The 13,945-nt window shown below is 37.0% G+C and overlaps 1 protein-coding gene across 1 annotated transcript; it reads right to left on the reverse strand.

Moving 5' to 3' along the window:
- Positions 1 to 3,313: 3,313 nt before the first annotated feature.
- On the reverse strand, positions 3,314 to 5,265 carry lyrm4a (LYR motif containing 4 a). Its single transcript, NM_001164241.1, has 3 exons — positions 5,090 to 5,265; positions 4,541 to 4,661; positions 3,314 to 3,758 (listed from the first exon to the last, which is right to left on the reverse strand). Exons 1-3 carry the CDS (start codon positions 5,173 to 5,175, stop codon positions 3,696 to 3,698), a joined length of 270 nt encoding a protein of 89 aa, NP_001157713.1. The 5' UTR covers positions 5,176 to 5,265; the 3' UTR covers positions 3,314 to 3,695.
- Between the last annotated feature and the right edge of the window lie 8,680 nt (positions 5,266 to 13,945).

The following is a 13,945-nucleotide window of genomic DNA, read 5'->3' on the forward strand; positions in this document are numbered from 1 at the left end:
TAGGAAAAAAAAATCTGAAATTTGAATACTTGTGATACTGCAGGCCCATGACTAACAACAGAGTCAGAGTGGCAATGGAGGTGAGGGTCTTAAGGAAGTTTATTAGCTGTGAGTCAGGCAGGCAATGGTCAAAACGGGAGCAAACAGAAACATGAGGGTAATCAGAAAATGTGCAGAGCTGGTGGTCTTCCAGAAACGGGGTTGAGAAACACTGGTCTAGTCAGTATTGTCCAAGATAGTCTGGCTCAATATGCGTAGATCTTGCGTTGTTCTTGTATAACATCAACCAAAGTTGTTAAATTGCACCAGTACTCAAAACAACAAGACCAGAGGACACATGAAGAACTCAATGTCGAAGATGCATCGAATGCAGAATTGAGCACAGCACTCGACTGAAGTCTTTGTAGCTAAATAAAGGTGCTTTAACGTTAGCACTTTTGGTCCAAACCTGTATTTGTTTGACGTCAGAGTACAGTAGGTTTAGCTAGTGTGAAGGTGTCTCCTGAACTTGGGTGTGCACCCGCAAACCGTACACGTGTCCACCTGAAAGGTACGGTTCACTTCTGGTATGAATGCCATCATACCAAATAACTGAAGTGAACTGCCAACAGTACAACAGACTGTCGTTTTCATAACGTTTATTCGTGTGTGTGTGAGTATCACATACTTTACCTTGGTGACAAGCGGGACTGAACCAGGGCAAGCACAGTGATAATGTCAACTTGTCTCCAGCTTCTGCAGACATCGCGTTATATTCTGAACGTTTATAATATTTTTGCAGAAGATGGACGCAGTGCAGTCGCTTTCTGTATGTCCAAAACCAAAAGATGAGTCGGTGGTTAGCACTGTCGCCTCACAGCAAGGTGGTCACTGCTTTGAGTCCTGGCTAAGCCAGTTGGGTATTTTCTCTGTGGAGTTTCCATGTTCTCCTCATGCTTGTTTGGATTTCCTTCTGGTGCTCCAGTTTCCACCACTGTCCAAAGACATGCAGCATAGGCCCACATGAAATCTGCGCGCACAGAATTCCACAGATTTTTCGCAGATTTTATTAATTATGTTTATTTACTCGAGTAAATTTGTAAATTTATATTTATTCAGTTTTTAAATTAATTTCAGTAATATTAATGACTAATATGAAAATGTTCGCCTGATTTATGTACAATGCAGTTTGTACAGTAATATTTTCGGTCTTTTAGTAGAGATATTATTTGAGAGACTTGCTTTGTGTAACAAAATAAAGTGAATCTAGTTGGATTTGCATTTTAAACATTAAATACAAGTTAAAAAGATATTATATTTTATTTTACATATTAAGGTTTCAGTTATGATACTCCCAAAATAATTCCGCAGAAATCCGCAGATTTTTACCAAAATTCTCCACAGAAATTCACTGTTCATTTCACTGTAGTTACCCCTGGTAAATCAGTGACTAAGCCAATGGAAAATGAATGATGATCAAGATCTACCATTTTTGTTTAACTCAGAGCTTTCCCCAATAGAGACAGTGAAAGTAAAGATTCCTATGGAAAGGTTTAATTGTTGAAATTCATATTAAAGTCTATTTTATTTTAAGGTTTTTGTTATTCGTATGGAAAAGGAAAAACAATTAATCATTGTATGAATGCTGTAATGTTGAAATAGCTTTCCATTAAACGTGAAAGTCATGTGACCAACAGGATGTGTTCTGTGTTCTCATGGTTTTCTGCTGTAACTTGGCAAGACTGGTCTCCATGAGAATGCAAGTCCGTTCTCTGGGTCCTCTGATCTTTTATTTTTGCATCAGCTCAAAGGATCACATAGGCAAGAGACGAGCATTTGGGGCCCTATCATACACCCGGCACAGTGTGGCGTGGCGCAGTAGTCTTTTGGTAGTTTCAGCTTGGCGCAAGAGTCGTTTTGAGGCGTTGCACTACGCTGTTTAAATAGCAAATGCATTAGCGCTCATTTGTGCGCCCATAGGCGTTCTGGTCTAAAAAGGAAGGCGTTCTGAGGTGGACCGCTGGCGCGTTGCTATTTTGAGAATCTATAATAGATTTTTCATTAGACCAAAACTAACCCGGTCTAAACTCCGGCGCAGAGTTGCGCCTCGCTTACACACTGCTTAATACACACAAGAGAGCAATAGGCAAACATTTTTACATATGAAAAAATTTAAATATTAAGGGTATATATAGGATATAATAAGAATAGATATAGAATATAAAGGATTAAAATATTACAAAACATTATTTTCTAGCCTACATAAATATGAAAAATCACTGCTTTTATGTCTTCTTCATCTCGGGAGGCTTTTTCAGTTCATTCATAACAATTTGCTTTTGTATAATGTTATTATTATTAGCAGTATTATTTAATATATCCATATTTATATTTGTTTTATTAAAAACAAGCTTAGATATGCCCACCTGCAGGTTTTAGACCATATGGGGCACAGCATGTGTTTTAGGATATAACTCAGGTTTTTGAGCACATTTTGTTATTATTATTCAATTATTCGTTTGCTGGAAATTAGAACTGAATTTAGAAATAGTTTTGAAACGAATATTTGCGCTTAACAAACAAAAGTATTTATTTATAGACTAATTGATGTCTGTGCGTAAAGGTTTCCCTATCCAAGAGCGAATGTTAAAGTAGATCCATTGTCTCTCATTCTCACGCAGTAGATGCTCTGTTTAACAGTTTTCTGTTAAAAAAAACTGTTAACTGTTTGCTTGTGAAATGCTCATTTTTTTCCACTTAGACTTACTTTGCGTCCTGTGAATAGCAAATGCACTCTTGGCGCGATGCAGCTGGCTCTTAAAGGGAATGGGAGATGAGACTCTAATTTGTTTATTCTCAAAACACACCTATAACTCATTAAGAACATAAACTCAACCCTTTTCGACCATGCGCCACGACGCAAAGCAGATTTTCCAGTCCTTAAATTAGCAAAAATGCGTTCTGACATGCCCTGAAAGCGTTTGCGCCCTGCGTTTTGCGCTCTGCGCGTGGACCGTCAAAATAGAGCCCTTGGTCTTTTCTTGCTTCCATTTGCTCAGTAGACCATCCTCATAATATTTTCTTATTCTTTTTTTCTTAGTTTGTTTACAAATTGTTTTTAAACTATCATTATAATCGGTTTGCACAGGCCGTTATTTATTTAAACCAGATCTGAGATTAACTGATGTAAGGTTGGGTATCTGAAAAAATCTCACAAATCAAATTGTAATGAAAAATAAATATGATTATCAACGTTTTTTAAGTTTGTGGAGTAAAATGTTATTTTTGTTTTGATAAAAGGTAAAACTAAACTCTTGAAATCCCCTCCATAATCCCACAGAAGGCGTATTGTTTATTAGTAAGATATTAATATTGTAGTTCATGGAGTTATTACTAAGCAATTATAAACGTCAGACATCTTTCCAATTAATTGATTGGAATAATTGTTGCTATTAAGGCACACCTTATAACAGAATTTGTCTTTTTAGATGAATATTTTACTATAAATCAGCTTTTTAATTTTTTTACAGTGATCTAATATTTACATGCTTAATACGTATTTATTTGCTTGAGATATATATTTATTTACATCAACATGTTACATTTAAAGTTTCCTCTAATGTACAATAACAGACAGTGGTGCGGCTCATTGGTTACACTGATTTATCATCCACAACCCATATTTCATGGGCACCTATTCTTGATCCTGAAGACATTTATAAATGAGGCTCTTTTTCCACAACGGTCCTCTGAGCTGAATATAGATGACCAATGGAAACCTTAATGAACAAAGAAGAGATAAAAATAAAACATTATTGTAGAATTACATAGAATTAAATCAAATAATTGTTAGTACCTTTAATTCTTCAAATTCTGTTATTTGAGTCAGGTCATTTAAACATTTTTGTTCATCATACTGAAGTAATAAAACCTTGCTGATTAATAAAATTAAATTAAATTTATAACCATGGCCCCTGAGGATACCCATCATGTAAATAGTGAAATTACATTATATCAAACTGCTGACGTCACTTTCTCTAAAACAAAACACTTAGCCCCACAGAGAGCCTCCATTTTGTTAGCTGTAATTTTTTGCTTACATATAACATTTCATAGGGTCAGTATAAAAAAACGTTAATAATTTTGTGTCTGGGAAAAGTCGTTTTTTGGAAAATTCAAACCATTTCTTTTTAATTTCTATGATTTTTTATACACTTTTATTTATTTTTTGAGTCGTTTATTTTCCCTATAAGGGTAAAAATTGGACCTCATTCTTAAATCTTAAGTCATAACCCTTTAAATAAAAAATAAATAAATAAATAAATAAACAGTAAATCCAAAGTGAGTAAATCCAATAAACAAAATGAATTTTCAAGTGGTCTTTCAAGTTTGACCAAAACTTTAATTTATTAAAAGATTAATATTATTCATTACTTTTATTTTTAATTATATTACATCTTACAATGACACAATTATTGATCATGAAAACTCCAAAAGACACAGAACGCCAGGAAGGGGAAATTTTCACTTTTTGGTCAACACCTTATTTAACAAAGCTCACCTGTCTTTTGATGACTGCCAGATTTTCTCTCGCTTGATTTATGAGCAAATCCAGTGTTCTGGGATTGTCAACGTGAAGGTTTTCCCTGAAGCCATCCTTCACTCTGCGAAGTGCGTATGTTCTACAAACAAACAGCATTCTTACAGCAAACAATCTGGTGATGGTTAATATTTGTTCAATCTACAAAATAATTCAAACAATGTGTAATATTAACAGTGCTAACTTATGATAATTAACACCGGTTTTGTTATGAAACAATCTAGTTTAGTTTTTGGCAAACAGTCCTCTTACACATGTAACGTTAGCAAAACTATGATTAATTTAGTGTTGCCACGGTTTTACTACAGAAGCCTAATTATGTTTTCGTTTTTTCGGTAAAACGTAGTTATTTTTAAACTTAGGCGAATTAAATTCGGGTGGCGGCAGGTTAAAAACAACAAAAACAAACACTAAAGTGACGAAGCGGGACAAAAACAAAATGCAAGGCAATATATGTAACGTTAAAGTCGTCCTGCTTTATATTTCACTCTCCAATGCACAGAGACGAACCTGTAATTGTATGAGGGGAATTTTTTGCTCTCCTTCATAAGCATCCTGTAAAGGGAGATCACTTGAGCCCTGCTGCACGACGCCATGTTGACTTCCGTGTCGTGCTTCTTCTCTTGTTACGTTGCGTTTCGTATAAAACATCGCCATCTAGAGTGAGAATCCGCCATTAGGGACACAAATATTGTACAGGTGAATCATTTTTTAACCATTTTTTGAGACGATATATTTGAACATTTATGTGACAAAAAATACATTTGTCTGTCTGTCTGTTTGTCTGTCTGTCTGTTATAGGCCTATTTAGATTTCTTAGGAAAGCATAATTTATTTTTGGACCTATGTTGAGCAATAAATAAAAAAAGTTCTAAATCATCTTAACATTTTTTGTGTTCCACTATTATATTATGCCTACTTACAATTATATAATACATTTTACAGGTGTCTTTCATTCTCACACACCAACATTAAAATAGTGTAGAATAGTATGTGTTATAATAATAATAATAATAATAATAATAATAATAATAATAATAATAATAATAGTAATTCATTGTATTTGTTTATTTAGTGTCCATTTTATTAATTTAACATTTATTATTGAGAGAAGTGGTTAAAACAAAATAACAGTAGTTACTTTCCCTGGTATTTAGATAATCCTACTTTAAAATGACCTACATAATTAACTGATGAGTCCAACATTGCTTGTGAGTTCATTCATTCATTTTTCTTCGGCTTATTCTCTTTATTAATTAGGCGTTGCCACAGCGGCAACTTATCCAGCATATGTTTTTCAAGCTGCAACCCAGTACTAGGGAAGCACCCAACACTTTTACATGCACACACATACACTTAAGCCAATTTAGTTTGTTCAAATTACCTATAGCACATTTCTTTGGATTGTGGGGGAAACCAGAGCACCCAGAGGAAACCCACACCAACACAGGGAGAACATGCAAACTCCACACAGAAATGCCAACTGGTCCAGCCAAGACTCAAATCAGTGACCTTCTTGCTGTGAGGCGACAGTGCTAACCACTGAGCCAACATTTTACCCCTGCTTGTGAGTTTTAAAAAGTACATTTAGGGGTAAAGTTTAATCATTATTTTTCAGTTGAATCATGTGCGGGGGGGGGGTGAGAGAAAAATAATTAAACTTTTGATCACAAACAATCACATCGCTAGTGTCAAAGCAGGTTACATTGCAATGTAACTGTCACGTTTCCATTTCTGCCCAACTGGAATTTAAACCTGGTTGGTGTCCTCTGCTAGTTAAAGATCTAAAGAAGTGTCTTATCTGACAAATAAGAGCCTGGAAATTAAATTAATAGCACGTTTGTCTCATTTTGAGAAATCACTATAGCATTGACTTTGGACAGTAATTTACTTCAGAAAGAAATTAAATAAAAGTTCAGTGATCTTCAAAAGATCTGTGAATTTTTGCACACCTTTGCTCTGTAATAATCTGGATATGCTTGTAAATCTGATCATATGTTATGCTAACAATGTTTAAACCATTTGTATCAATACTAACCTTTGATTAATTTATGGCCCACTTACCACTAACTCAGCACTCCTTTCTATAGATTATGCAATATGGGGCACTTAATATCACAATTTAAAGTCTAAAGAACAGTTCCTATCCACAAGAGTGCTTGTGTCTGGGGAACAACAGCAGATCCCCAAGGCCACTTTATGGCTGACTGTGCAGATGGGGCCTCTTTCAATGACTGGAGCGGCATCTTGAAATGAAAATGATGTGGAAAAACAAACAAACATAGCCAACACACACAACAGGACTCATGTGTATTAATTAACTAGACAATTTTATTGATGTTTACCTTAGATTTTCGTATTAGAGTGTTAAAGAGCATTTATGATTATTCTAATTTTTTTTAAATTAATTAATCAATTTAGATGGTGGTGATGCAGTGGCGCAGTAGTGCTGTCGCCTCACAGGAAGAAGATCGCTGGTTTGAGCCTCAGCTGGGTCAGTTGGCATTTCTGTGTGGAGTTTGCATGTTCTCCCCGACTGTGGTTTTCCCCCACAGTCCAAAGACATGTGGTATAGGTAAATTGGGTATTCAAAAATTGGCAGTAGTGTACATGTGTGAATGAATGTGTATGTATGTTTCCCAGTGATGTGTTGCAGCTGGAAGGGCATCTGCTGCGTAGAACATATGCTGTATAAGTTGGAGGCTCATTCCATTGTGGCGAATGAATGAATGAATTTAAGTGGTGCAGTGGGTAACGCTGTCGTTTCAAAGCAAGACGTTTGTTTGTTTGAGTCCTGGCTGGACCAGTAGGCAATTCTGTGTGGAGTTTGCATGTTCTCCCCTTGTTGGCGTGGGTTTCCTCCAGGTGCTGCGGTTTCCCCCACAGTCCAAAGACATGCACTATAGATGAATTGGATTAACTAAATTCAGCTTCAATTCAATTCAATTCAGCTTTATTTGTATAGCGCTTTTACAATGTAGATTGTGTCAAAGCAGCTTCACATAAATGGTCTTAGTAACTGGAACAGTGTGGTTCAGGTTTTAGTGTTTAAGTTCAGTTCAGTTCAGTTTAGCTCAGTTCAGTGTGATTTAATCATTACTGAGAGTTCAAACACTGAAGAGCAAATTCATCGATGCGTAGCTCTACCAATCCTGAACCATGCGAGGCAGTGGCGACAGCGGAGAGGGAAAAAAAACTTCACCTGATGGGAGTGAAGAAAAAAAACCTTGAGAGAACCAGACTCAGTTGGGCACGACCATTTTAATTTCTCCGCTGGCCAAAAGTCTTGTGCAGAACTTCATTCGTCGTGGTTTATGCTGGAAGATGGCCTCAATGAAGACTCGTCTGTCCCTGGAGCGTTGCTGGAATCAGACACATGTTCTCCACTCCCCACGACCATCAGCGCAGCAGCAGCTCAGGATATGGCCTGGTCCCGGATATGGAATCCTTGGGATCATCTTGGATCTGGTCTTGGATCTGGTCTTGGATCCAATCAGTGACTCCGCCTAATCTGAGGACCTCGGGATGAGTATCCCCAGGTGAAAATAGAGAATAAAGAGAATAATTAGCATAGCTGCTGTTCATAGTGTATAAGCAAGATGCCGAAGCCAGTGTGGAACCCGCTAGGTGATGCATTGAGTGTATGCTTTACTAAACAGATAGGTCTTTAATCTAGTTTTGAACTGGGAGAGTGTGTCTGAGCCTCGGACGTTATCAGGAAGGCTATTCCAGAGTGTAGGAGCCATGAAAGAGAAGGCTCGACCTCCTTTACTTGATTTTGCTATTCTAGGTCATAGTAACTGGAACAGTGTGGTTCGAGCCGTTGCTCGATAGCGAGCCGTTGGATATTGGTAGGGTGTCATGGACGTAAGTTAAGAGCCGGGGGGGGTTGGTTGTCGCAGAAAAAAGTGAAGAGGTTTGGAGAGTCGCAGTACAAAGTGAAAGTGAACAGTGGACGGAGGAGGAGGGCGGGTGAGTAGGGGGATTGGTAAAATGAGGTATTCAGATTTCAGAGGTGCCGGATCCGGCGTGTTGCAGCGTGTTACGGGCAATTCAGAGTCATCGTCGATAAACAGGCAGATGTCAGGCAGGCAGCAGGCAACGTAAACAAACAAAACAAAGCAAGGTTTAAAAACACAAAAGCCAAGGCAAGGAAAACGCATTGTAATGTTCACAATAAAGTTTACAAACTCAACAACAATGTGTGTGTTCGGGCTGTTTTTATAGTCCATGTAATCAGTCTATGTATGCAATCAGTCATGATCAGTGTGGTGCATGACTGGGTCTTGTAGTCCATAAATGGTTGATTTGTAGACACTAAGGTCACCATATAGGCTAGGCCACGAATCACCAAACTTGTTCCTGGAGGTGCGGTGTCTTGCAGATTTTAGCTCCAACCTTTATAAAACATACCTGAACAAGCTAATCAAGGTCTTACTAGGTATACTTAAAACATTCAGGCAGGTGTGTTGAGGCAAGTTGGAGCTTAACCCTGCAGGGCACTGGACCTCCAGGAATGAGATTGGTGACCCCTGGTCTAGGCCCTTAAATAGACATAAGAAAGGATATGGATGTGTTACTCCATCCATCAGAAAATCCACGCCATCATAGGTTTATATAGTTGCATGTAATTGTGCTTAATTAATTGTAAAGTTATAGCAAGTACATTAAACATGTGAAACAAAGACACCTTAAAGTTAAGTGTTAACATTTTTCTTTAATGTAATACTGCAACATTCATCATTTATGCTTGCTTGCTTGTTTTATTTATTGATTGATTTAAAAATTGATTAATAAAACTCTATAGCATTAAGTTCAGTGTGTTTGTCTTCAGAAGCTGTTTTTGTTTGCATGCTTTCTTGTTTTATTGATTAAATGCAGGATGAATTGATTGATTGATTCTTTCTTTTTTCTTAGATTGTATGCTTTGTTTTTGGAACAATACAATCTAAGCATTACATTTATTAATCTTGCAGCAAAAATAAATAAATAAATAAAACAAGTGCTCCGTCATTCAGATAAAAAAAAAACAGCATTCATGCATACTATGTAGCATTATATACCACAGAATCAATGTCATTACAAATGTTAACATCTTCATGACATTCGGAGCACTATTAAGTTGGACCTCTAAAAGCCTTCATGTCTCTCCTTGACTTGCATGCATTCAAACATGTCATCTGTGTGTATTATTCATCCGCTCCACAGGATCCTCCGCCTGCCCCATTTATTCACACAACCTCCTCCATTATTAACATCCAGAAAGAGCCTGGACTCTCTCCGTTTGCAGCCCATCAAAATGAAGCCGCAAGGGACTCAGAGGCTCGACAAGACAGTGATTTTGGAAGCTGTAACTCTAGTTAAGTATTTTGCCATTAAAGAATATTTTCTTAATTTAAGATACTTGAATAATTAATCAAAGCATAAGATCAAATACATGATTAATACTAGTGAGTTTTAGTTGCCTGAAATCACACGGTGTTAACAAAAAATAGGCCTATGACCATTTTGATTTTATAGAGTAATTAGCATTTAAAAATGGTAATGCTAACTATTAAGCTAAGCCTCCATGCATTGCTGTTGAACAGCACTGTTAAGATTATGTGTATATTCTTCAAAAGCACTCTTAAGGTTTAAATATGGATTATTTTGAAGTGTGAACAATATTAATAGTGTTCACTATCACGATATATTAAATTACTGAATATAATATTTTTAATGCACTGTCTGACAAAAGTCTTCACAGTCGATCCCAGTTGTAAGAGTAACAAGCAATAACTTGACTTCTAGTTGATCACTTGAAAAAGTGGCAGAAGGTAGATTTTTCAGATGAATCATCTGTTGAACTACATCCCAATCATCACAAATACTGCAGAAGAACTATTGGAACCCACATGGACCCAAGATTCTCACAAAAATCAGTCAAGTTTGGTGAAGAAAAAAATCATGGTTTGGGGTTACATTCAGTATGGGGGTGTGCGAGAGATCTGCAGAGTGGATGGCAACATCAACAGCCTGAGGTATCAAGACATTTGTGCATGAGGGCAAATTCTTCAGCAGGATAGCGGTCCTTCTCATACTTCAGCCTTCAAATCAAAGTTCCTGAAAGCAAAAAAGGTCAAGGTCCTCTAGGACTGGCCAGTCCAGTCATTAGATAAGAACATTATTAGGCATATCTGGGGTAAGATGAAGGAGGAGGCATTGAAGATGAATCCAAAGGATCCTAATGAACTCTGGGAGTCCAGCAAGAACACTTGCTTTGCCATCCCAGATTCTTTATTAATAAGTTATTTAAGTCATTGCAGAGATGTATGGATGCAATCCTCCAAGCTCATGGGAGTCATACACAAAACACAATATTAATTCTTTTTCCACTGCACCATAACTTTATATTCTTATACTGAACATTATTTCTGTTCAGTGACAAGACTTTTGTCTAAGCAAAGTCAGACCTTACAGTCCTAATTAAATCATTAAAAATCAAGACATGATCATATTTCATTTTGGTAAAATAAGCGTAATCTAGAGTCCTTTGCTTTATAAGCCGCTTCTGACACCAAATGATCAACTAGATGTCAAGTTATTATTAGTTTTCCTAAAACTTTGATATGAGGACACGTCTTTTGTCAGGTAGTGTACGTATACTGTATAATATAGCTTTTTTTATGTTTAGATTTCTAACACAAAATTTCTTGGTGGGCTTCTTTAAACACATTCACTAGTAAGTGCTGAGTCTTCCTGATACTCTGAGATGATTCACAGTGCATGGTTTTCTCACGGTTTGGTAAAGAACACTTTCAGACTCCTCACATACCAGCGGCATCATCTGCTCTGACAACACCTTAAATATTTCACATAATGATATTCATCAGACCCATTTCCTGGGCTTGTACTAAACATTTTATGACTCATGCAATGGTCTTATCAGCTATGAATTAGATTTTCAAAACACATGATGTATTTGAAGTGTGTTGAAAACACTTGCATATTTAGAGTTTTGATGAATATCTATCTGAACTTTAACCGTGTACTATATATGTTTTTAAATAGTATCTTCATGTACAGACAGCTGTGTTGTCAAAAATAATACTTTTTGTTCACACAGATCTGCAAAAACAACTAAATTTGTTTGTGACTTGATTGTGGTGTCCAATAATTATTATAAAGTTACGTGGTTATTTGTATAAAGATCCAAATCTTGATTTACTGTAAACATGCATTACTATTCTAAAATCATGACATGACAGAGACATGGTCTGACCAGACATTTTGATCGGCTTTCCACCCAAAGAGGGCAGTTGTCATAATGAAATTGCTTCATAAACAAGTTTTGCATGTAAGCTGCTTTCACAACACACATCTGACATTTTGTACATATCAGCATTAACAATTTTGCTCTGAGAAAACATTGCACATTGGATTGTCCATCACTGACTTTTTCACATTATTGCCGATATGCTGATAGCTTTAAATCAATTCAATGTCAGCAGATAAATATTGGTACACAATACATGTATTCTTTATATATAGTGGCACGGTGGGTAGCGCTGTCGCCTCACAGCAAGAAGGTCTCTGGGTCGAGCCTGAGCTGGTTCAGTTTCTGAGTGGAGTTTGCATGTTCTCCCTGTGTTCGTGCGAGTTTCCTCTGGGTGCAACTGGAATGGCATCCGCTGCATAAAACATATGCTGGATAAGTTGGTGGGTCATTCCGCTGTGGTGACCTCAGGTTAATAAGGGGACTAAGCCAAACAAAAAAAATGAATATAAAAATAGAAAAACTCTCCGGCCACTTTATTAGGTACACTTGTCTAACTGCTTGTTAAGGCAAATTAGCCAATCACATGGCAGCAACTCTAGACAGGACCAAGATGATCTGCTGAAGTTCAAACCGAGTATCAGAATGAGGAAGAAAAGTGATTTAAGTGACTTTGAACATGGCATGGTTGTTGGTGCCAGACAGGCTGGTCTGAGTATTTCAGATACTGCTAATCTATGAGGATTTTCATGCACAACCATCTCTGGGGTTTACAGAAAATTATCCAAAAAAGAGAAAATATTCAGTGAGCGGCAGTTCTGTGGGAGTAAATGCCAAAGATCAGAGGAGAATGGCCAGACTGGTTCGAGATGATAGAAAGGCAACAGTAACTCAAATAACCACTCGTTACAATCAAGGTATTGTTGTTGACCATGTCCACCCCCCTTTATGACCACAGTGTACCCATCTTCTGACGGCTACTTCCAGCAGAATAATGGACCATGTCATAAAGCATGAATCATCTCAGACTGGTTTCTTAAACATGACAATGAGTTCACTGTACTCAAATGACCTCCACAGTCATCATAGCTCAATCCAACAGAGCACCTTTGGGTTTTCTTTAGTATATATATATATATATATATATATATATATATATATATATATATATATATATATATATATATATATATATATATATATATATATAATTTTTATTTATTTATTTATTTATTTTGTTATAACCTGTAAAAAATGCAGGGTTCCACACAATTCATTCATGTTGTCTCAATACAAATCAGTAACGCAAGTTTCCCAAGAGTTGTATCATTTAGCTCAGGGTGGGCCATTTTACATGCATACACCTTAATAAAATGGGAATGGTTGGTGATATTAACGTCTTGTTTGTGGCACATTGGTATATGTGAGGGGGCAAACTTTTCAAGATGGGTGGTGACCATGGTGGCCATTTTAAGATCGACCATCTTTGATCCAACTTTTGTTTCTTTAATAGGAAGAGGGTCATTTGACACATCAAACTTATTACGAATTTCACAAGAAAAACAATGGTGTGCTTGGTTTTAACATAACTTTATTCTTTTTATGAGTTATTTACACGTTTCTGACCACTTATAAAATGTTCAATATGCTGCCCAGTGTTGGATTGTCAATGCAATCCTCTTCTCCCACTCTTCACACACTAATAGCAAGACTGCAGGAAAAATGCCAGCACAGGCTTCCAGTATCCGTAGTTTCAGGTGCTGCACATCTTGTATCTTCACACCATAGACAACAAAGATAGTGGGTGGGGCCATTCTTCATCAATGGAAACCTCAATGCCACTTGATATTTGAAATTGCTACATGATGATGTGTTTCCCTCTTTATGCACTGAAGCTGGCACGCTCCCTGAGTTTTTCCAGCAAGATGGTGCACCACCACATTATAGGTGTCAGGTCCGAACATTTCTAAATGAACATTTTCCTGAAAAGTGGATTGGTTGTCGTGGGCCAGTTGAATGTCCCCCAAGGTCTGCCGATCTGACTCCCTTGGACTTTTATCTTTGGGGTCATCTGAAGGCAATTGTCTATGACTTGATCTGTCAAATGACCC

The sequence above is a fragment of the Danio rerio genome, chromosome 2 (assembly GCF_049306965.1).
Source record: "Danio rerio strain Tuebingen ecotype United States chromosome 2, GRCz12tu, whole genome shotgun sequence".
Classification (NCBI taxonomy): domain Eukaryota; kingdom Metazoa; phylum Chordata; class Actinopteri; order Cypriniformes; family Danionidae; genus Danio; species Danio rerio.

Excerpts from the sequence above, each read along its gene's own strand:
- lyrm4a (NM_001164241.1), bottom strand. The coding sequence starts at position 5,175 with ATGGCGTCGTGCAGCAGGGCTCAAGTGATCTCCCTTTACAGGATGCTT. Across the intron at positions 4,662-5,089 it reads TTCCCCTCATACAATTACAG|AACATACGCACTTCGCAGAG; the intron begins GTTCGTCTCTGT and ends GTTTGTTTGTAG. Across the intron at positions 3,759-4,540 it reads TGGCAGTCATCAAAAGACAG|GTTTCCATTGGTCATCTATA; the intron begins GTGAGCTTTGTT and ends TTGTTCATTAAG.